At 40.8% G+C, this 24512-nt stretch overlaps 1 protein-coding gene across 1 annotated transcript in view; it reads right to left on the bottom strand.

Annotated features, from left to right (window-relative positions):
- Nucleotides 1-24512, bottom strand: part of MSRA (methionine sulfoxide reductase A) — a 371460-nt gene that overhangs the window by 174627 nt on the left and 172321 nt on the right. Inside the window, exon 3 of the mRNA XM_082843176.1 lies at nt 16921-17040. Within this exon, the coding sequence (XP_082699302.1) occupies nt 16921-17040 (120 nt within the window). The remainder of the gene's footprint in view (nt 1-16920; nt 17041-24512) is intronic.

The following is a 24512-nucleotide window of genomic DNA, read 5'->3' as shown; positions in this document are numbered from 1 at the left end:
TGCCCCGGTCTGGGAAGATCCCACATGCCGTGGAGCGGCTGGGCCCGTGAGCCATGGCCACTGAGCCTGCGTGTCTGCAGCCTGTGCTCCGCAAGGTGAGAGGCCACAACAGTGAGAGGCCCGCGTACCGAAAAAAAAAAAAAGACTGTGGGGTTCTTGCACCATAAACAAAAATTAATTCTAAATGGATAACAGACCTAAATGTATATGTCAAACTATACAACTTCTAGAAAAAAATATAGGAAAATCTTTGTGAATGTGGATTAGGCAAAGGTTTCTTAGATATGATGTCATATCTAAGAGGACGATCCACAAAATAATAAATTGATAAATTGGCCCTCATCAAAATTTAAAACTTCTACTCTTCAAAAGATACTGTTAAAAGAATGCGAAGACAAGCCACAGACTCAGAGAAAACATCTGCAAATCATACATCTGATAAAGGGCCTGTAAACATAATATATAAAGAATTCTCAAAACTCTAATATTAGAAAATAATCCAATAAAAATGTATGAAAGATTTGAATAGACAATTTTATGAAAGATATACAGATGGCAAGTAAGAAACCTTAAAAAATACTCAATATCATTTAGTCATTAGAGAAATGCACGTGAAAAGCACAAAGCTGTATCAATGCACATCTATTAGAATGACTCAAATTGAAAAGACTGACCATACGAAGTGTTGGTGAAAATGTGGAGCAACTGGAACTCTCACACATAACCAGAAGGAATGTAAAATGGTACAACCACTTTGGAAAACAGCTTGGCAATGTTTTAAAAAGTTAAACATATACTTACCATGTGACTGAGTCATTCCATTTCTAGGCATTTATCCAAAAGAAATAAAGGTATATGTCCACACAAAGACTTAGACATGAGTGTTTATGGCAGTGTTATCTGTAATAGCCAAACTGAAAACAATCCAAGTATTAACCAACAGGTGAATGGATGGTATATCTACACAATGGAATACTGTTCAGCAATGCAAAGGAACAAACCCTTGCTAAATACAAAAACCACCGAATCTCAAAACGATGGTGTTGAATAAAGGAAGCCAGACGAGTATGAGAATCATATGTGTCTGATTCCGTATAAAACTCTACAAAATGCAAATTTATCTAGAAATTTGAGGAAGCAGATCAGAGGTTGGCTGGGCATGGGGGTTAGGGTGCTGGTGGCAGGGTGGCAGGGAGCAAGGGGGGATAAGGAAGGCAGGGAAGAGGAATTACAAAGGTGCATGAGACAACTTTGAGGGTGACGGATAAGTTCAATATTGATTGTGGAGTTGGTTTTACAGTGTGTACAAATGTTAAAACTTATCAAAGTGTATACTTTAAATATGTATAGTCTACCATATGTCAATTATATCACAATAGAACTGTTTCTAAAAATGTAGTATATTAAAAAAAAAAAATGACCAGCGTCCTGACCAAGTCCCTGCTATAGGCCAGCTGTCTGACAGTGGTATGTCATTAACCTTCTGGAGTTTCTACTTCCCACTGTGTAAAAAGAGATGATTCCAAAGGCCCTTCCAGCTCTGCCAATTTGGTTGAGCCATGGGTCACTCATTCCAGTGGTCATCACAGGTCGTGACGACCTCAGGACCTTTCAGTCATCCTACGGACCTGGCTGAGAGGAAGGGCCCTGAGCTGATGCCTGCCTAGAAGACCCCAGTGATGTCCCTGTCCTGCCCAAATCACCATCCAGTGTGCATCGTGATCTCCCCTCAGTCAAGAATCGACCTTGACTCCACGTGGCTGCTGCAGACCAGCCTGTACCCTTGGCCTCTCTCTTCTCTCCCCACCACCCTGTGTTTGGCCAAGTCTCCACCAGCCAGCCGCTTGGAACCGGAGCTCAGGTCTGATTCTGGAATATAGATTGGCCTCTCCCACATGCAGGACTTAACTGGGTAAACACCAGCAGGATATTTAGCCTCGGCATCAAATCAGCCACAGGTGAAGAGTGAGCAATGGCACTCCATCTCTTGTTTTCCTGAAGCAAAGGCAAAACCCTCAGTTTGTCATGACTTAATCCTAGAAGCCGCCCTGACTCACCCGCACCCCCCTCACACCGGCTTGGTGGCAGCACACACTCAGAGATGGGTTTAAAGCTTCCTCTCCCTCTGAGGGCCGACTTGACCCCTACTTCCCCCATTTGACTCTCGCTTCAGTCTCTTCAACACACTGGCCTATCTATCCATTTAACTGACTTCCTAGGACCCTCTCCTTTGGCCTCTCACTTCATTCCAGGTTATTTTATTTCCTTGGACTTGATATACAAGATTGTACCCCTGGCCCATCCATCGGGGCTAAAGGTTTCTCACTGACTAGTCATCTAAACTCAGTAACCATGTATTCGAGAAGGTATCCTTCACCCCACCTGCCCTTCTCCCTCTTCACCCTGAGCACTCCAGTCATGCCCTTAGGCCTACCCACCTGTTCACTCCTGCTTGTCCAAGCAGCTCAGGCCCCGCCTGACAGCCAGCTCCCTGCTGCACCCACCTGCGCCCAACCTGCAGCAGCTTTGCCTGGCAACTCCGGCTTTAGCCCAGACAGCCAGAGTTCCAACAAACAAGTTAAAATGTATCTGGAAACGCCACAGAATAGAAAACTTTGAAAAAGATTCAATGCTGAGTTTCTGGGGGGAAAAAACCCTTAGAATCAAATATATCTTACAATTAGTTTAAACTAGGTGCACATAATTGATAATAGTTTCATTCTACAATAAGATTTTTTTGGACAATTAAGGAAGTGACATACTATTACACAAGGTGAACTGCCACAGGCTAACAGCTGGAGTTCTCATAAGCTACTGGACATGAGGGAAGCCCAGTTTAGCAGAGACTTAATGACACAGGTATAGTCTGAGGGCAAACAGTATACTCTAGGTATAGATGTAGTTTGAGGGTGAATTTTAATAGAGGATTGGCTTCTAGAAGAGTAGCTCTTTAGTCAAAACTTATCCCTAAGTTTGAAGTCTATTTTCTAAAAAAGTAATGGTGTTACCGAGTCCAAGCTCATACCACTCGCTGCACGACAGGTCAATAGAGAGGAATAGGACTTTATTCGGAAAGTCAGCAGACCATGAAGATGGTGGACTCAGGTCCCAAAGAAACATCTTGCCTGAATTCAGGTTTCTTTTATACTAAAATCAGAAGGAATAAAGTCAAACATTTCCTGGTTCAGTCAGCCTCCAGAGGGGATGTGTTCATTTCTTCCTCCCTGCAGTCATTCACAGGTGGGCCTGGTCAGGATGTTTCCTGTGAGCTAAACAAAGGTATTTTAGCTGAATGTTCATTACCTGGGAGGCAGGGTTCCCAGAGATGGGCCATTTTGTATAATTTAAGCTTATAGGCAACATCTCTTTAGTGACTACCTTGTAACAGAATACAAAGGGTCTTCCCTATTACAATGTATGTGCACCTTCATGAAAACAACAACTAATCTCTCCTGCCTCCCACTGTATCTGGCACAGGGACTTTTGCAGAGCAGGTGATGAGTTTTTAAATGCCTTCAGCAGAGACCCTAACATGAGTGTGCACACCTACTAAATGTATATAAAAGTGCTGAGTGTGTAGCAGCTTAAAAATGTGCCAATTCATTCATTTCATCATCAAATGAAAAGGTTAGTACCATCAGAGCTGACTATAGCTATTGTGTACACGATTAAAGTGTCATAAAAGGAGTCACACAGAATTATTTTTTGTTTTAGTTCAATACTATTTGGTTTTAAAATGAAGGCTTCATCTTTTCTACATCTTATACTGTATTTTGAAAACCAAACCACATTCTGTAGTTCTTTTCAAGAAAGTTATCTTTCATTTTGTGCTTAGAGTAAAAATTCAGTGTTAAGAAAATTTATTTCAAATATAGTTTGCATATATATCAAATACCCAAATATTATTTCCCTTTCCAGTGCTCTGAATGTCATATGATTACAACATTCGGAAGCGACATGAAAAGGTCAGGTCTTGCAAAGACAAATGAAAGACAATAAGTCCTCGGACAAAAAACGCTTTATAAACATACACACCGATGATGGGATTTCCTTTATTCTTACTGAATTTCATTTGTTTTTCTCCCCACCAGTGCAAATGGCTATTCCCTTCCCCTTTAGATGGTGGGCACCCTGGTTCTACCTCTGCCCAAGTGTGGTGTCATTAGGTCAACCTGATGCGTCCTTGGATTACCCAGCAGGCACTGAGGTCCCTGGCTATCCAATTCATGCAATGAATCGTCCATCTGTTGCCCTAAATTCAGGCTACGTGACCAGCACATCTGCGCCTGTCGACATAGGAGATGTCTCGCTTACGTGCTTGTGCAGCTAGCACTGTGAGGTGTTCTCCCTCTCCCCTCCTCTGCCCTAAGGAGCAAAGGAAACATTGCTGGTTCTCTATTCCATGGATCTTGGGCTACATGCAGCTTTTTCACTCCACTTTCATCACTAACCAGAATTCTGTGCCCTGTACAACTGGCCCAGGCGCGGTGGCACTCAGTAGTTTTTGCTTGTTTGTCATGTGTGATTCTTCACTTAGAAGTGGAGCTTTTATTCTGCTGCAACTGGTCCAAATTACAGAGTGAGCCTCATTCATCAATGACCCGCCTACACACAGTCGCTGATTTCTCCCATTTCTTTCCCATTTATTCTGACAGATCTTACAGTTATTGTGTCCACTTTGTCTGGGCAGTGTTTGTCTCCAGTCCAAATTTGGAAACAAACCGAAATAACGAGGTTACATTTTTCTTTTCTGGAACTTTCGTACCTTACAGCATCTCAGGGAAACAGGCCCAGGCCCCCTTTCTGGAATTTCTGTGCTGAGGTTACCTGAGTATAACAAAGCGGAACCATGAGCAACAGAGCCGCCCATCCGCGAGGTAAGAGTGAGGCCGGCAGAGCCTAAAGCACCAATGTCGGGAACACCAGTGAGCAGAGCAAAGCTGCAAACCCAAAGAGCAAAGCCCAGGACAGCAGCAGCCACAGTTTGCAAAGGCCAAGTCAGAGAACGGAAAATAAGATACACTCTGTGTGATATGTCCCCGTACATTTGTCCCAACTCATAGAATGAACAGCACCACAAGTGAACCGTAATGCAAACTATGGAGTCTGGGTGATAGTGATGTGTCAAGGTAGGGTCATCAACTGTAACAAATGTACCATCTGGTGGAGATGGTAATAGTAGGGGAGACCACGGGACGGGGGCAGAGGGTATATGGGCAATCTCTGTACCTTCCTCTTAATTTTGCTGCGAACCTAAAACTCCTCTAAAAAATAAAGTTTATTAATTAAAAAATGTTATTGAAGAGCCCAAAACAGATAGCTTCTTCCCATGCCGACCCCACCTGCACCCCCAGTATGTGGCTTAGCCATTATATAACCCGACTCTCCAAGGTGGACAGATGGTTTTCCCTGAAGCATTTTCAAACTACCAAATACAACTCAACAAGCCTTAAACAGATTTTTTAAGGTGACAGATTTTTTTTCTTCTGCACAAAGATACGCAAGTTCAGGCACCTATGACTTTTTGTCAACCCCCCCTTCAGCAGCAAGGCAGGTTCAGGGACAGGGCCTGGGTATGACAGTAGCCAACAGTTCCTTACCTCCAGAAAGGAGGAGGGGAGGGAGGGCTTTAAAATAAATATGCTCAAGGCACCAGAACTGAAACAAAATGGACAGAGACAAGTGATTGGGAGAAACTGGAGGCTCTGGGCCTCTGATGGGAGACCCAGAACTCACACAAAAACGCTTATGCTTAGGGCTCCTGGGTACATCTTGGCGCCTGGGTATATCTCTGAGAAGGTAGAGAATAAAAGGCGCCATTCTCATGCCTTCCAGCACTTTATCTCTGGATGGGCTGCCTGACAATCCTGGGGACTTTGTAACTTCCAGTATGCAGCCTTAAAGCAGGCACAAGTGTGGAATGTGGTCAGAGAGAGGAGCTCTCCTTTAGCGTATGACGTGGTCGGGAGGTCTTCTCCTTTAGTGTATGAAGTAGTCGGGGAGGTCTTCTCCTTAAGCGTGTGATGTGGTCGGGAGGGCTTCTCCTTTGGTGCGTAGTGTGGTCGGGAGGTCTTCTCCTTAAGTGTGTAGTGTGGTCGGGAGGTCTTCTCCTTTACTGCGTAGTGTGGTCGGGAGGTCTTCTCCTTAAGTGTGTGATGTAGTCGGGAGGTCTTCTCCTTAAGTGTGTGATGTGGTCGGGAGGTCTTCTCTTTAATTGTGTGATGTGGTCGGGAGGTCTTCTCCTTTAGTGTGTAATGTGGTTGGGTGGTCTTCTCCTTTTCAATGTATGTTTCAGCCCAGGGTGAAGTCGTCCCTGGTCCTCAACTGCTTTCTAGACTTAGCCCCAAGGAAGCAGCTCCTTGGCCTGAAGAACGAGGACAGTGTAGGGGGAGCCCCCTCCACTAATCAGAGTACCTTGGACACTGTGTTTTAATAATAGACTTCTGTGCAAAATCTTTATCTGATGAAGACATTCTAATGCTTACCAAAAGTTTCAAGACTTACTGAGACAGATGATCTCTAAGATACATCCAATGAAAAGAAAAAGAAATCCATGTTTCTATAGATCAAGTTCATCTAAATAGTTTTGGACCACCAGACATTTTTTAATAAACCATTTTCTAAAATCTAGTTTATTCCTACAAGAACTTCATTGCTTAATTTAATATCTTTTGAAGTATCCTAAAATGCTCAAGAAAGGCATGTGAAAATGCATTTATTGGAAATGCATAAAGAAAAAGCTTAGAAGGACACAGTCTGAAATACAAACTCTGTTTTCTTCAAAAGAAATGCCATCAGACGAGACGGCTGGGACCTCTAACTAGTGGGTGACACTCCGAGTAACTTTCTGCTCCAGAGGGCTTTGCACCCTTGTAAGTGGAGGCGACAATGCTGCCCTATTTCACAGGCCTGTGACAAAGCTCAGCCTCTGGAAATGTTTTGTAGATTTTATAAACCAGCAATTAATATAAGCTACTATTATAATAATATTTGTTGAGAGTTTTGTGTTATAAACTGTTCTAAACCTAAGATGGGCAACATGTAAGTCACCAGTTCTTATGACTTTCTAGGACTATTGTAATTATAATGGTACTGGAGTAGAAAAGCAATGTATCCTTAACCACAGGAAAGAAGAAGAAACACAGGAAAGGGAAGGAGAAGTGGGGAGAGAATATGACAAGAAGAAGAGGAAGGAGACAGCTACAAGTAAGAGGGCCCGACTCTCTTGTGGGTAAGCATCCTCCTCAGGAAGCTTCTGCCCCAGAGACAGGGCACTGGCTCCCACGTGCAAAGCCTGGAGAGGCTGAGGTCAGCTCTTTCCCTCGGCGTCCCCAACAGACCCTGCAATTCCACGCATCAGAGCCCAGGATTTATTAAGCAAAGCCTGGCCCACAGCTGAAAGGACTCAGTGGCCTGTGACTGATTCGCATGCTGATGAGGTCCCAGCAAATCTGAGGCAGGCCTGGAACACAGCAGTGACCTCTTCGGAAGCTGCTCCGTTCCTACTGGGTGATTCGCTCACATGATGGGCGACTGTGTTTTCATACGAGTCCCTTGCAGTTTCAACTTGGCAGATGGGACAGCAATTGACCCAGATATTTATTTAAGAAAGAAAGAAAGAAAGAGAGAGAGAAAGAAAGAAAGAAAGAAGAAAGAAAGAAAGAAAGAAAGAAAGAAAGAAAGAAAGAAAGAAAGAAAGAAAGAAAGAAAAAGAAAGGAAGGAAGGAAGGAAGGAAGGAAGGAAGGAAGGAAAGAAGGAAGGAAGGGAGGGAGGGAGGAAGGGAAAGGAAGAAAGGAAGAAAGGAAAAAGAAATAAATAAAACTAATTCTCAGGCTTTAAAAATTGCCAGTCATTATGAAGTAATTAAGACCCAAAGTATCACATAAAAATTCCTAGAGAAGCTCAACCCCCTATAAGGTTTTTTTCTCATATTACATTATGGCTCCATTATATGTGATTTGAAAATATCAGTGTAGGCACATTCATCAATTGCTTTTGCAATTACGTTTTAAGAACTGCTTGCTATAGCAAATTCCTCTTCACATCACTCCTAAATCCTTGAGAATATAATCCCGAAACAATGAAAGAACAACTTATTTCTAGCACTGGATGAATATAAGGAATGTTTTTATTATTGTTCCTTTTCATTTAATTGGACTATTCAAATTTTACCATCAGATATGCTGAAATATTGACACATTTAACTACTTAGAGTCTGTCAGTCTGTTGATCTTTGACCACTACACCTGTTCCCAGCAGTGAATTAAGCTGCTCAAGCAGAGAGGTGACAGAACAGCTACACAACCCAGAGAAAACGAAAACATCAAGGACATATGAAGAATATACTGAACATGCAATATCTTCAGAGACTCCACAAAGAATCAAAATTCATTTGCCACCTCTCCTCTTAAACGACAAACAACAGACACTGACATACTGGAGTCTTTGGCTGCTAAACCCGACAGGGAAGGAAAGGCATGAATGCTTCCTTCACCACCTGAGGAGGGAGGTCTTGTGCTGCCTCATGTTTTGGTGTTTGCCAGCTGTCAGACCTTTGAAGCTATAGAAATATCTTCTTCCTCCTCTGTGATGTCTAATGCTGTATTGAATTATTGTAGCAAACTCAAAATATCTCTAGCAAAGGGCGCGCATGTCTATTTTGTTTCAGCTTTGGGAACTTTGGACAGCCCATTAGCACGGTGGTTCCACGGCTGTGTGAGCACGAGAGATCACGTGATTTTGTCAAGCCTCTGCACAAGTACAAGTGCTCCAGGGTTCTAGAATCCAGGCATGAAGGGCATACTGGTGAAGACCAAAAGCTGCTCCGAGCTCAGTAAGACTGCATGAATGTGTCTTTCATTTTCACAACGTCATCTCCCTTGCAGACTGAAAATCCGAAGTAGCTGTGAGCGAGACGGTTACTCAGACCTTCAGCACCTGCCTGGTGGACAAATCGATCTGCAGACTGTTCCCAACTCTGCAGGCCCCACGGCCCACAGCCCAGGCTGGAAACCAGACCTGCAGAAGCTCTGAAAGAGGGCAAGGCAACAACACCTGCTGGTCGAATGATTTCCTTTCTGGCTCCAAGGTCAGGAGAAACGAGAGATGCCAGCACACTGGTTAACATGAGAGGCTCCAGCATGCTCTGCTGTCACACCCTCAGCTCGGCTCCCGGCTATAGCACACAGCACTGAGAGCATCCAGCAGACACAAGAACTATTAAAAAAACCCCAGGGCTTCCCTGGTGGCGCAGTGGTTGAGAGTCCGCCTGCTGATGCAGGGGACACAGGTTCATACCCCAGTCCGGGAAGATGCCACATGCCGCGGAGCGGCTGGTCCCGTGAGCCATGGCCGCTGAGCCTGTGTGTCTGGAGCCTGTGCTCCACAACCGGAGAGGCCACAACAGTGAGAGGCCCGTGTACCGTAAAAAAAAATAAATTTTAAAAATATTAAAAAAAATTAAAAACCCCAGTACTCAATTAAAAAACAAAAATCCAGCCTAACTGAAATGATAATTGATCTTTCAAAATCTTAATTCAAACTCAACAGCCACCTCCACTCTGAATTCTTTTTTTTTTTTTTATTTTTTGCGGCACGCGGGCCTCTCACTGTTGTGGCCTCTCCCGCTGCGGAGCACAGGCTCCGGACGTGCAGGCTCAGCGGCCATGGCTCACGGGCCCAGCCGCTCCGCGGCATGTGGGATCTTCCCGGCCCGGGGCACGAACCCATATCCCCTGCATCGGCAGGCGGACTCTCAACCACTGCGCCACCAGGGAAGCCCCACTCTGAATTCTTGATCGCCATCCTCACTTAAAAGGGCATGATGCGTGGAGAAGTTGTATTTGGTCCTAGAACCCAGGTTATAACTAGGAGTCACAGGACCCCTGACCTTGGAGCTTGCTTTCTGCCTGGTGGTTTGAGAGAGGTAAGCATTTTCACCCTGCCTGCTACAAGTTCAAGGTTAATTTTATGTCTAATATAAGAGGAGCAAAAAGTGATCAAATTGCTTATAGCAAGAACTGAACACCAGAATTCTGGCATCTTCAGTGATATGTCAATAACTTAGTAATTTACCTTGACTGACATTGAAAAGAGTACAATAGGACTTACTATGCACTAAAGAGAGATTTAATGTAGTCTGCAAGGAATTTAGAAAGAGTTTTACATTGCTTGGTAAAATCTGCTAATAACAGAACTCATCACTACTTTGAAAAAGAATGGGGTCATTAATCTCATGCAAGATACATAGACATGCACATCCACCCAAACACTTCAGAAATTGTCAAACTAAAAAAGTGTATTGAGTTTTTTTATATTAGTGGGGAAATTATTCAATGCTTTGTTAGAGCTCTGAAGCATCGAGGAAATAAGGATTTGCATTTGGAGAGGGTGGTGGATATGACCTATTGAGAACACAGAAGAGAAAAAGAAGAAAACGGCTTCGGCTTGTTGCGCTGCGTGCACGTTCTGTGGGCTGAGCCCAGGCCCCTGCCAAGCGACGCTTCCTGACCCATCACTTTTATCTTTAATATACCCAAGAGCTAGAGTGATAGAAAGCTTATGTCCTGGATTTCCTACTCCCAATATGAAATAATTTTATTTTCAAATAAGAACCTTACCACAACCCTATGGGCTTCATAAAGCAGCAGTGTCCCCATTTTACAAGAGAGGCAACTGAGTCCAAAGAGTGGTACAGCCTCGGCATGGACACCACCAGAAGGTGACAGGAGCCTCCCACTCTCTGCTCCTCCCAAGCCCTGGCTCCAGCTCGGGACTTCTACCAAACACGCTGCATGAATCCACCAGAGTATTCTGTTGATAAAGAAAAGCGTCTGGGCCTCAGCTTTTCTATGGTGACTGTATGAATCTCTCTTATGAGAGAAAGTTGTACAGTCCCTTTCATGCTTCTGGTTTTGGTGCCACTTGGCTGTGCAGATTTCTAAAAGCTTTTGAATAGACTGATAAACACGGAATTGTTCTGAACATCTGTAAGCAAAATACGAAAAGATATTACCCAGTGAATGAACATCCTGGGTTTTCTTGCCAGAAATGGGGTTATTTGTGTATTAGGCTAATGCACTGAAATTAACCCAGAATGCTTATCCATTGCAGAATGTCTTTTCATATTTTCATCTGTGTAGTCGTTATTATAAAATGTAAGAATAATTCTCTATCAGGGTATTCAAGAAACTGAATAGCTCAATTACTTCTAAAATCAACGTAGGAAAGCAACAGCATGCCATTTAATCAGTTGGTTTGCATAACAAATGTGTAGTTTGTGTGAGTGTGTGTGTGTGTGTGTGTGTGTGTGTGTGTGTCTAAAGCCAGGGTCAGCACAACTCTTTAAATGTGAAAGATCAAGCTTTCATTTAACTACAGAGAAAGAATTCTGGAAGACAGGTACTAGCATTTTTCAACTTGGTATCACATACAATGATATGAAGTACTTAGTACAATGTCTTGTATGCAGTACATTCCCAATCAATGGTGAATTTAATTCATCAAGAAAGCCTACACGAAATTTAGGCTCTTCCTGGCTGTTCCCTTCTAGGTTTTTATGGGTTCTCCAGTGCCAGGCATACACTGAGCTGTTAAGGAATACCTTGTGAATGAATGAATCCTTAGAAATCATTTCAGGAACAGAATGATGGCCACTGAGACTTAAATTACTTCTCAGCACATGTCTTAGAGACAGACCTGAGACACAACAAGAAACAGCAGCCAAACAGTGGCTGTGAGCAATGCTACCCTGCATCCAAGCTGAGACTGGGTTCTTGGTGCAGGAGCTGGTGGTGGGCAGCTCTCAGAGGACTCAGACTTCAGGCCTAAAATACCTGAGAGATGCAAGTTTCTCAGTCTGTGAGCTCCAGCACTAATTGATGAATCTGAGGAAAGGAAGTTTAAGTGCCTATTATAGGAGGGTGGTCACTTTTAAAACAGGTTTAAATGAAATGATGGACATGTGAGGGACGCGGAGTCTCTAGGGAAACGCAAGGAGGCAATCACAGACTTTGGACAATCATGGCAGTCAGGCTTCTGACTCTCAGCTCTGAAGGCCAAATTCCATTTCTACACTGAATGTAACCCACGGTTAATTGAATATGGAGAGAATGACCTGTGTAGACTAAACTCACAATAGACTGAGATATACTTCTCAGAATAGCATTTCATTGAATTTGAAATGAGAAGTAGAACTGTCTGGCTGACCTGGTCTCCTTGCATTCTCTTCCTGTAAATAATCTCCACGGGAGGACAAAAGACGAGAAGTTTCTACAGAGTGTGCATCAGAACAAGACGAGTTAGTGATAGAACTTAAAAGTGTCATGGTATCAGGCTCTGGGAGTCTGTCCAGCAGCCAAACCTTACAGAGCAACCCGGGGAGGGGGGGGTGCCAGCAGGACCTCCCCTTTCCCAGGCCGGCCTGGCAGACCTGGCTGACCAGCCTCCCTGCTAAGGTTCTCTTCTTTTCCTTTTACATATGTCAGGGCATTCCGTCAGGTTACTCTGAGGTCCCAAAGACCCAAAAGCCAAGCTCTCTTCTAAGTGATTGCCTATCTTGGCTCTGATGCATTACAGGCTTATTTTATACTTCATTCCCAAAAGGCAACTTTGCAAATGCTTCAGGAACTGTTTTCCCCATGGGTCTTCTACATGTGTTAGGCTCTAGACTCACACAGATCACCCAGCATGTAACAGACCCCTTGGTGAGCCGTTAATAAATGTCACCGTGGGGTCCACCTCCTCTCCTGGCTGTTACTAGAAGTCATATGTCTTTTCCACGTGCCGAAGCACAACTCCAATCGCTGGCCCATCTGTAGCCACATAGAAACACCATTCAGACATTGATAAGCAGCCTGTCTGCACACACACCTGCTTTCACATTCACATGCATACCCGCTAGCAAGCAGGCATGACCAACTTCAGCCAATGGTTCTGGTTCCATGGCTTGTGATCACCAATCTGTTCGCCAAGACAATACTTGTGGAAGCTCTGACACAAGCTCTGACTCTAGAAGCATCTCCCAGATGATGGGTCAGGGTAGAAGGGAGTGGTAAAGCTAGCCCAGTGGGTTTTGAGAACCCCTTCCTGAGTGCTAGCCCTATAATTCTGGCACCTGCCCCCAAAAAACCCAATGGCACCTCAGGCTCAGGCGTCCTGCTCTGTGAGAGAAGGCAGTTGCCACACAATCCAGGTCCCTGGGCTTCTTTTCTTGAAGGAAGGCAAGAAGGAAGGAAGAAAGGAAAACCTTTACAAAAGACTCCTGGTTGTGACCAAAGTTTTACAAGCTTAATTGCAAACACAAGAGTAAGCAATTTGGAAATTAATGCAAATACTGGAGCACAGACTAGTATTTCTCTCACATGAAACCTCAGCAACGATTATACATCTTAGCAGAGCCTGGGTTTTTCTTTCTTGCAAGGCAGACCCCTCCAGGGCTGACTTGTTCAACAAGGCTTTGAGCACCTGAGGCCCCAGTAGGGAGGCCTAGCCAGTATAACCTGCTTTCTGTCTCCCCCATCCCTCTCCTTGGTCAAAAATCTTTAATTAGCTGGGGACCTTGTTTGTTCTCCTTCCCTGCTATTCCCAGGGATCTGAAGGCTCCACCACTTCTGTGCTAGAGAGCCCTTTCTATCACAGCTTCTGTCTGCCTTTTTGTTTTTCCCTTTCATGATCAGAACAAAAAAAAAAGCCTGGGGAAAGAAATCATCTCTCCTTCTGAGTCTGGATAAGACCCTATAACTATCTTTCTCCAATCAGGAACAAGTTTCCATGACAACCATGCTTCCGGATGCCACCGCTAACTTAGCAGGTAGTGTTCACATCAAATAGAGAGTTCTTTACCAACCTCCGTGGTTTCTGTACTTCACTGTTGCTACAGGCCTCTAACGCACCAGATGTCTGCATGAACTGTATCTTAAAAGGGTTTTTTCCTTTTTCCTTTTAAACATCAGAAAGACCCAAAAAAACTGCTTGGTATTTTCCTTACAGTAATCATTAAAAAGCATACCGATAGATTCAAAAGTATACATGAAAGAGAATATGTGGAGGAGGGAAGCATAAATAGGTGGATGGAGAATGGCTGGGCCGTGATGACAGCTGGGTGACTTACACCACAGTCAATGGCATAAGTTTTGAGCTGAGAGCTAATGAGATCGGGAGATATGACCTCAGGTAAGTTACTTATTCTCTCTGAGCCTCAACACTCCCTCTGTAAAAAAGCAGAAACTGAGGCGCTTCATGGGGCTGTCTGAAAGATTAGATGGAAAAAAGCAAAGATGCAAAAAGTGCTTGTTACAGCGTCTGGCACATAGTAGGAGTTCAACAAAGGGCAATTATCATGTTGTTCTTGTTACGGTGAAGAACTGAACTGAAGAGAGGCTGAGCAAACCAGCAACCACGATATTCTAATTGATAATTAACATTTTGCTGGTAGACAGTAACAGTATAAGCAGTAGATATCTGGAGGTTTTCTTAGCAACTTTTTGTCTTAGGTTATTAAGTCATGTCTGCAATTACAGGAAGGAATCTATTCATTTCCATTCCTAAGATTTAAGAGGATACACCTGGGCAATCTCCAGGGTTCATCTGAATCTCTCTATTTATAGTTCTGCATAAGCATTTGTTTAATTTTGAAACAGAAGGAGAGGAAAAAAAATGGATTAACCATTAACGTATTTGTTCGATATTCCACATTCTCAACACCGATCAGAATTATTTCAATTCTTCTCCAGAAGCAAGAAAAAGAAGAATATGTATATTTTCATGATATTTTCATTGTTGCACAGTTCAAATTTCATTTCAAAATCAGAATTCATACTGTAGCAAACAAATCGACATGCTCATTATCGAACAAACTCCCAAACTCCAATTCCCCCCCGCCACCTACATCCGCAGTGCCCTCAAAGAGCTGAGAGGGCCCTCCACAAATAACACCAATGCAAACTTTTATTTTTAAACGATAAGACTATTTACATATTTTTTTTAAATCCCATTTCTGTCAATGTGGTGTGGGCTGTATACTAGATAAACTCTCCCTATTAAGAACTCTTAAGATAGTAAATAAAATATTCTTTTAAAAAATGTATTTTACAGTATGGATGTGCCTCAAGAAATTCAAAACAGAACTATCATACGATCCAGCAACCTCTCTTCTGGGTATACACACAAAGGAAGTGAAATCCGTATCTTAAAGAGACATCTGTGCTCCCAAGTGCACTGCAGCATAATTCACAATAGCCAAGGTATGAAACAACTTAAATGTCCATCAGTGAAGGGATAAAGAAGATGTGGCACATACACACGGAATACTATTCAGCCTAAAAAAACGAAGGAAATTCTGCCATTTGCAACAACATGAGTGAGCCTGTAGGACACTATGCTAAGTGAAATAAACTAGACACAGAAAAAGAATACTGCACCGTCTCACTTATAAGTGGAGTCTAAAAAAATCGAACTCACAGAAGCAGAGAGTAGAATGGTGGTTACCAGGGAAATGGGGAGATGTTGGTCAAAGGGTACAAACGTTTATTTATGTAAGATGAATTAGCTGTAGAGATACAAGGTACAGCATGGTGACTGTACTTAGTAATACTGTATTGTATACTTGGAATTTGCTAAGAGAGTAGATCAAAGGTGCTCTCACCACACAAAAAAAGTACATGAGGAGATTGGTATGTTAATTAGCTTAACTATTAGTAACTGTTTCACTATGTATATCAAAGTATCATGTTGTACACCTTAAATATATATCACTTTTATATTTAAAATGAAAAAACATTTTTAAGAGAAAAATAATGTGTTTTAAATGCAACCAGAGCTGGCAGAAAGATAAAAGGAAATCCTTGAAGGCCAGAAATAACAAAACAAAACAAATTCCAGAAAGGTTATCTGGTAATTGAGCTAGAATTTGCCATGGAGGCAACTGCCTATCCCGGTCAGCAAATATTTTTCTGTAAAGGGCCAGATCATAAACATTTTAGGTTTCACAGGCCATACTGTCTCAGATGCATCCACTCGACTGCAACTGTGGCATGAAAACATTCACAGATAACATAAATAAACAGTCATGTCTGTGTTTAAAAAAAAAACTTTATATAAACAGGCAGCAGGCAGGATTTAGCCTGCAAGCCACAGTTTGACAATCCCTTCATTATAGCCTGATTTTTAGTGTCTTTCCCTCAAGAAAACAAGTCTGGTATATGACATATTTGTCCCAGGTGATAGAGTGATGTGGTGATGGTCCCAATTTCTTCACATCTCCCTGTACACCTGCCTTTGGGAAGTCCCTCCCACACAGATTCTGGGCTAGATCATGTGACCTGCTTTGGTCAATGGGACCAATAGTGAATGTGACTCAGAGACTTGAAAAGTACTAGCAGAATGGTGCTTGCCCTCTCTTACTGCTCCTAATCGCTGCATCCACCATCACATGAATTCACCCAGGCCAGTGTGTGAAGACATACGTTCCATCATCCCCATAACCCCAGGCAAGAGGAAGTGACAGCCAGCAGCAACTGCCAGATGTATGAGCGAAGCCATCAAAGGCCAACTAGCCCCCAGGCAACCCACCAGTTGACTGGAATCACATGAATGAACCCAGATGAAACCAGCAGAAGAACCACCAGGCTGAGCTTAGTCTAAACTGCTGACCCACAGAATCATAAGGTAACAAATGATTGTTTTAGCGATTAAGTTTCAGGGTGATTTTTCTGCAACAAACGCTAAATGACACATTCCGTAGGAAGTCCATTATCTTCTAAAAATATGAAGTGAAAGGCCAGCAAGTATATTTATAGAAACAGGCAAGAGAAGACTGAGAAAACACACAAAAAAATTATTTCCATTTTAAAGATCCTGTCATCCGCCAGCAGGGACAAGTCCGTCCTTGTTCCTTATATGATAGAGCAAATTCTTCCTACCTGAGCAGACTTCCTCATAAGTAGGATTGGGAGTGTAGCCTCCTGCATAACCAACTTGAGTTGAATATACTCCTTTCAGGGTCCAGAATTTCCTTTCAGCTCCCCAGAAACAGCCCATTCCTAAGAAAAAATACGATACTGGTTAGTCCTTTGTCAAAAACAAGGTGGTCATTGCATATCAGAAGCCCTGTTACACTAGAAAAGAGAAGTTTTTCCTGTCATCTGGTAATCAAAAATGACTAAGATCTTATGTTTTAAAGAAGTAGAGTTTTTAACATCTAAAAAGAATTTTATTTAAGGTTATTTTAACAGAATGTCTCTTTGCTTTAGTTGTGCAAAAACTTAGAAAGCCTCAAATTTTAATGGAGTTGGTAAAGCTCTACCTTTTGAAATAACGCAGCAAAAGGATAACTGCATTTGATGAATGATTTCAACTCTCAGTTCATTATGGACTTGTCAAAACATAGTAAGTTGTAGGAATAGCAGAAATTTATTTAATGATCAGCATCCTGGTCGTGCTTTCTTTAAAAATTCTAACAAAGGAAGGTAACACTAAATTACTGATTTAAATGGGAAAACTTCCCCAAATCAAAACAGATTGACACAGTATTTGATTAACGATTTCACATGTGTTGTTTTTTAAAATTTTTTAAGTCATTAGAAACTTTCATGTGATAAATCACTGCTCACCAAAAAGAACCTTTTTCTGAGTTCGAGTACTGAACATAATGAATAAGGAAAGAGAGACAGGGGAAGGCAGGGAAAGAGGGAACAACAAATAAAGAAACTCACAAAAATGGCATTCCATTCAACTAACAAACATTGGGCTCACACCAGTGGTTAGTTATTGGATTCCTTTGAACATATAATGAAAACTAAGAACCATCTCCCAAGGATGCACATACTTACACACATCTAAAACGCTGCATTACTTCTCCTGGGCTCCAAATAAAGAATCTTCATTTTTCTACCATGAGTTTCTAAACTGTCCACAACTGCTATTCTGTGGTCAATTCCTAGATGTAAACAAGACTACTGCCTCACTCAAGTTTTACATGGCTTTATTAAGTCATGTATCATTAAGATCGTGGGTAGAACAACAGCTGGCAAATGAATATATTCCTCCTACTTTAACAATCACTAGATTTGCTAGATTCGATGACTAAAAGAAAAGTTAGAGCTAGAAGAAAAATTAGATAGAAGTTTACTGAAATTCCTGACACCTGTTAATATACTACTTTAAGAATTCAGAGCAACAACCAAAAAGAAATGTGCATGATGTTATACATTATAAAAAATATATTTGCTCAACTGTGATGGGAAACATACTAACCAAAAGTAGGTTAACAGTTAAAAAATATGATAGAGCCAAATGATGAAGTTTAATGCAGTAAAAAAATTACTCTTGTGATAACAATGCAATATGGAAATATGTATATAATTATATCACAATTACCTAAGGCTAAGTTTAAAAGGGAAAATCACAGTTATATGCATGGTTTTATTACAAAACTATGAAAAAAATTCATACCAAAACAGACTAGAAAGAAATATATAAAATCATAATCATGATTATATTGCAGCGGTGAGAATATACAAATATTTTTTTTCATTTTTCAAGTTTGTATGTAATAGATTTACATTACTTTATTTTATTATTTTTTTCAGAAGCCAGGAATAGATTTTTTTTTTTTTTTTTTTTGGCTGTGTTGGGTCTTCACTGCTGCGCGCGGGCTTTCTCTAGTTGAGGCAAGCGGGGGCTACTCTTCATTGTGGTGCACAGGCTTCTCATTGCGGTGGCTTCTCTTGTTGCAGAGCATGGGCTCTAGGCACGCAGGCTTCAGTAGTTGTGGCACGTGAGCTCAGTAGTTGTGGCTCGCAGGCTCTAGAGCACAGGCTCAGTAGTTGTGGTGCACAGGATAAGTTGCACTGCGGCATGTGGGATCTTCCTGGAACAGGGCTCGAACCTGTGTCCCCTGCATCGGCAGGCGGACTCTCAACCACTGCACCACCAAGGAAGCCCAAATACATACATTTTTTAAGGGAAAGAAAAAAAATTCAAGGAAAAACATAAGCATATGCATTGTTCAAGTTACACATCACTAGATACCATTTTTCCTGTTTACAAGTGAATTGTTTGCTGCTAGTGAATATAACTAAATATTTACTGAGTATTTACTAAAATTGACTATCCTCAAGTCTCTGAAACAAGGATTCACTGCTAATTTTACTTCCCTGCATTCCTGGGATGAGGGAATTATATTAGTCAAGGTTCTCCAAAGAAACAGAACCAACAGGATTTATACAAATATATATATACAGAGAGATTCATTATGATGAATTGGCTCCCACAGTTATGGAGGCTGAGGAGTCCCATGAGCTACAGTCTGCAAGCTGGAGGCCCAGGAAAGGTGGTATTATAATTCTAGTCCAAACCTGAAAGCCTGAGAACCAATGATGTGAATCCCAGTCTAAGTCTGAAGGCCTGATAACCAGGAGCACTGACGCTCAAGGACAGGAGGAGACGGGTGTCCCAGCTCAAGCAAAGACAGTGAATTCACCCTCCCTCTGTCATTTGGTTCTGTGCAGACCCTCAGTGGTTTGGATGATGCCCACCCGCACTGGTGAGGTTGATCTACTCAGTGTACTGATTCAAATGCTAATCTCTTCCAGAAACGCTCACAGACACACCCAGAAATGATGTTTTACCAGCTTTCTGGGCATCCCTTGGCCAAGTCAAGTCGACACATAAAATGAACCATCACAGGAATGATGACAGGGAATCTCTGGAGAAGGACAGGTAGAAAAGGAGCTGGGCAGCATTACCAAACATAAAAGGCCACAAAGGTATCCAGGAGCCGTGCGGTGTGCCAAGCTGAGGCACCGTAGCCCCTGAAGTTCAGAAACTGAGGAGTTCACCGAATAAAATATTTCTGTATCTCACAGCGACTAACAGTGATGGTACCGAAGAGTACTGCACGCCTTCAGTATTCTCCACACATGGTAGATAACAGGCTATTTTAGCAACCAGCCTTTCCTGACCATTGTCTATAGTACCACACAGACGGCCCCAGAGTCTATATCTTTTACACCTTCACTACATCCTCGTGACGTAAAACTTAAAATGACCAAACAAAAATTTATTGCAGGTAGAGAGATATTTAACCCCCTTTTATGTTTAATAAGGATCAAGATAAGACCTCTGATAGCAGGGAGAATGAACTAGCTCCAGCTGGACAAAGGTCTCCAAGGGCGGCCATGGGTGGCTGAAATAATCCTCCAGGGAACTGTTATAGAACCAATGTCAAAATTTTTAGAAAGGTACTTAACTTAGGATAAGCAGAAGCTCTAAGAATAAAACTCCTCCTTGAAGCAATCAGATGTTTTATCTAGTGGCTTCCAGTATAACCTAAGCATTCTTTTATTTTGCTTCAAGTGTGTGTGTGGTTTAAACAAAGCAAGGTTTATTAATGGCAGAATTTCTCAGAATTTATAGTAGTCTAGTAAACAACATGAATATCATCAAAGAAGATGTAGTGTGCACTATTTTATTTTAAATATTTTATATTTTAACCTTTTATTATAAAGTAAAACAGATACAGAAAAACCACCTAAAACAGATGCAAAATTCAATGTCTATCATTACTCAAATGGCCTACTAACCACCACCCAGGTCAAGATTTAGAACTTTGCCACCCACCCCAGAAATCCCTCCTTGTATTACACCCCAGTCACAACTCCCTTCCTCCCCCCAAAACTAACCACTGTCTGAATTTTATAGTATTTACTTCCTTATGTTTCTTTATATTTTTACCACTCAAGTTATCCATTCTGATACTATACTTTGGTCTTGCTCATTTAAAAAAATCTGATTATGTCTTTAAAGTTCTTTCAATTGACAGGTTCCCTCTCCATTCTTTTCCTTTTAATTTATCTATTGAAGAAAACATGAGCCACTTGACCTGCAGAATTTCCCACAGTGTGGATTTTGCCAATTGCATTCTTGTGGTGCAATTCAACTTGTTCCTCTATCCTCAATATTTCCTGCAAATTTGCTGCTGGATCCAGAGGCGTGATCAACCTCAGATTTCATCCTTTAGGCAAAACTATAGGTGGTACTATGTAATTTTTTAAACTTTTTAAAAGATTTTTTCCAGCTTTATTGGTATATAATTGACATATGACATTTATAACGTCATCACATATTTGACACACATATATACTGTGAAATAATTAAAACAATAAGCTTAGTTAACACATTTATCACCTCACACAATTACAATCTTTTTGTAGTGAGAATATTTAAAATCTACTCTCTTGGTAACTGTCAACTATAAAGTACAGTATCATTAACTATAGTCACCATGATGAATATTAGATCCCCAGAACTTACTCATCTTATAACTGGAAGTTTGTAAACAATTCCCCCAACAACCTCTGGAAACCACCATTCTACTCTCTGTTCTATGAATTTGTCTGCTTTTTTAGCTTCTAATGTAAGTGAATTTATACAGTATTTGTCTTTCTCTGTATGACTTATTTCATTTAGGATAATGCCCTAAAGGTCTACCCACATTGTCACAAATGACAGAATTCCTTTGTTTTTTTATGGCTAATATTACATTATGTATGTATATATATACACACACACACACACACACACATATATATATTTATATACACATCAATAGCACACCATCCTTATCCATTAGTCTGTTAATAGCCATTTAGGTTGTTTCCATCTCTTGGCTATGGCTGATAATGCTGGAATGAACACGGGAGTGCAGATATCTCTTCGAGATACTGATTTCATTGCCTTTGGATATATACCCAGAAGTGGGATTGCTTGATTATTCGGTAGTTCTATTTCTAATTTCTGAGAAACCTCCATTCTGTTTTCCATAATGGCTTTACCTACTTACATTCCCACCAACAGTGCACTAGGGTTCTCTTTTCTCCACATCCTTGCCATCCTTGTTATCTTTTGCCTTTTCAGCAGTAGCCATTCTAACAGATGTGAAGTGATATCTCATTGTGGGTTTGATTTGCATTTCCCTGATGATCAGTGATGCTGAGCATCTTTTCATGTACTTGACCATTTGTAAGTCTTCTGAGAAAAATGTCTATTCAGGTCCTCTGCCATTTTCAATCAGATAATTTGGAGGGGTTTTTTTTGAGGGAGGGTTATTGAATTGTATGTGTTCCCTATATATTTTGGATATTAACCCCTTATCTGATACATGGTTTGCAAATATTTTCTCCATTCCATTGCTTCTTCATTCTGCTGTTTCCGTGGCTGTGCATAAGCTTTTTAGTTTGATGTAATGTCACTTGTTTATTTTTGCTTTGTTGCCTGTGCTTTTGGTGTCATATCCAAAATAACATTGCCAAGGCCAATGTCAAGGAGTTTTTTTTCTCTATGTTTCCTTCTAGGAGTTCTATGGTTTCAGATCTTTACATTCAAGTCTTCAATTCATTTCAAGTTAATTTTTGTGAGTGGTGTGAGATAGGGGTCCATTTTTTTGTATGTGAATATCCATTTCTCTCAACATCATTTATTTAATAGACTTTTCCCCACTGAGTACTCTTGGCTCCATTGTCAAGTGTTAGTTGACCATATATGCATGAGTTTATTTTCGGGCTCTCTTCTATTCTATTCTATTCTATTCTATTTCATTGGTCTATGTGTCTGTTTTTATTGCAGTAACATATTGTTTTGATTACTATAGTTTTGTAGTATAATTTGAAATCAGGAAGTGTGATGCCTTCAGCTTTGTTCTTCTTTCTCAAAATTGATTTGGCTCTTTGGGATCTTTTTTGGTTCCATACACATTTTAGGATTATTTTTTCTATTTCTGTAAAAAATGCCATTGGAATTTTGATATTGGGTTTGATGTGGAATTACATTTAATCTATAGAATGGCCTTGGGTAGTATGGACATTTTAAAATATTAATCTTTCCAACCCATGAACATGAGATATCTCTCCTCTTATTTGTGCCTTCTTCAATTTCTTTCATCAATGTCTTATAGTTTACAGTATAAATATTTGTCACTTCCTTGGGTAAATTTATTCCTGATTATTTTATTGCTTTTGATGCTATTGTGAGTGAGATTGTTTTCTCTATTTCTCTTTCAGATATTTCATTTTTACTGTATGGAAATGCAACTGATTTTCATATGTTACATTACTGTAACTTTATTGAATTCATTGATTACTTTTAACAGTTTTTTGGTGAAGTCCTTAGGGTATTCTATATATAAGACCATGTCATTGACAGACAATTTTACTTCTTCCTTTCTGATAGGATACCTTTAATTTCCATTTCTTGCCTAATTGCTCTGGATAAGATTTCCAGTATTATAATAGGCGTATAGAGAGTGTCTTGTTTCTGATCCCGACAGAAAAGCTTTCAGCTTTTCACCACTGACTATGACATTATCTGTGGGTCTGTCATATTTGGCCTTTATTACATTGAAGTATGTTTCTCCTATACCTCTCAAATTTGTTTGAGAGCTTTTGTCATGAAAGGGTGTTGAATTTTGGCAAGTGATTTTTCTGCATCTATTGAGAGTCATAATTTTTATCCTTCATTCTATTAATCTGGTATATCTCATTTACTGATTTGCAGCTGTTGACCCATCCTTGCATCCCAGGGATAAATCCTGCTTGATCATGGTATGTGATCCTTCCAATGTGCTGTTGAATTTGATTTGCTAATATTTTGTTGAGAATTTTTGCATCTACATTATTCAGTGATCCTGGCTTGTAGTTTTCTTCCCTTGTAGCATCTTTATCTGGCTTTTATATCAGGGTAATGCTGGCCTCGTAAAATTAGTTTGAGACTGTCCCCTCCTCTTCAGTTTTTTTGGAAGAGTTTGAGGACTAGCGTTAATTCTTCTTTAAATGTTTGGCAGAATTTGCCAGTGAAGATATCTGGTCCTGGGTCTTTTTGAGGGGGCAGGATTTTTTTTATTACTATCTCAGTCTCCTTAATTGGTTTGCTCAGATTTTCTGTCTTCATGATTCAGTCTTGGTGGGCTGTATGTTTCTAGGCACTTACGCATTTCTTCTAGGTTATCCAATTTGTTGGTGTATACTTTTTCACAGCAGTCTTTTATGATCCTTTGTATTTCTGTGGTATCAGTTGTAATGTCTCATTTATAGTTTTGTTTGTTTGAGCCCACTCTCCTTTATTCTTGGTTAGTCTAGCTAAAGGCTTACCAATTCTGTTTATCTTTTTCAAAAAAACAACTCTTAGTTTCAATGATTTTTTTCTGTTTTCTTTCTAGTCTTGATTTCATTTACTTCTGCTGTGATCTTTATTATTTCCTTCCTTCTGGTAACTTTAGGCTTAGATTATTCTTTTTCTGAATCCTTAAGGTGTAAAGTAAGGTTGTTTATTTGAGATATTTCTTTTTCTTCAATGTACGCATTTATCACTATAAGCTTCCCTCTTGGGAATGTTTTTACTGCATCCTATAAGTTTTGGTATTTGTGTTTTCATTTTCATTTGTCTCCAAATACTTTCTTGAATTCCCTTTTGATTTCTTCTTTAACTCAGGAGTGTATAGTTTGATTTCCACTACTTT

This window comes from Leucopleurus acutus (assembly GCF_964270905.1).
Source record: "Leucopleurus acutus genome assembly, chromosome: 7".
In the NCBI taxonomy this organism is placed as follows: domain Eukaryota; kingdom Metazoa; phylum Chordata; class Mammalia; order Artiodactyla; family Delphinidae; genus Leucopleurus; species Leucopleurus acutus.
This window is presented reverse-complemented; position numbering and strand designations above follow the sequence as displayed.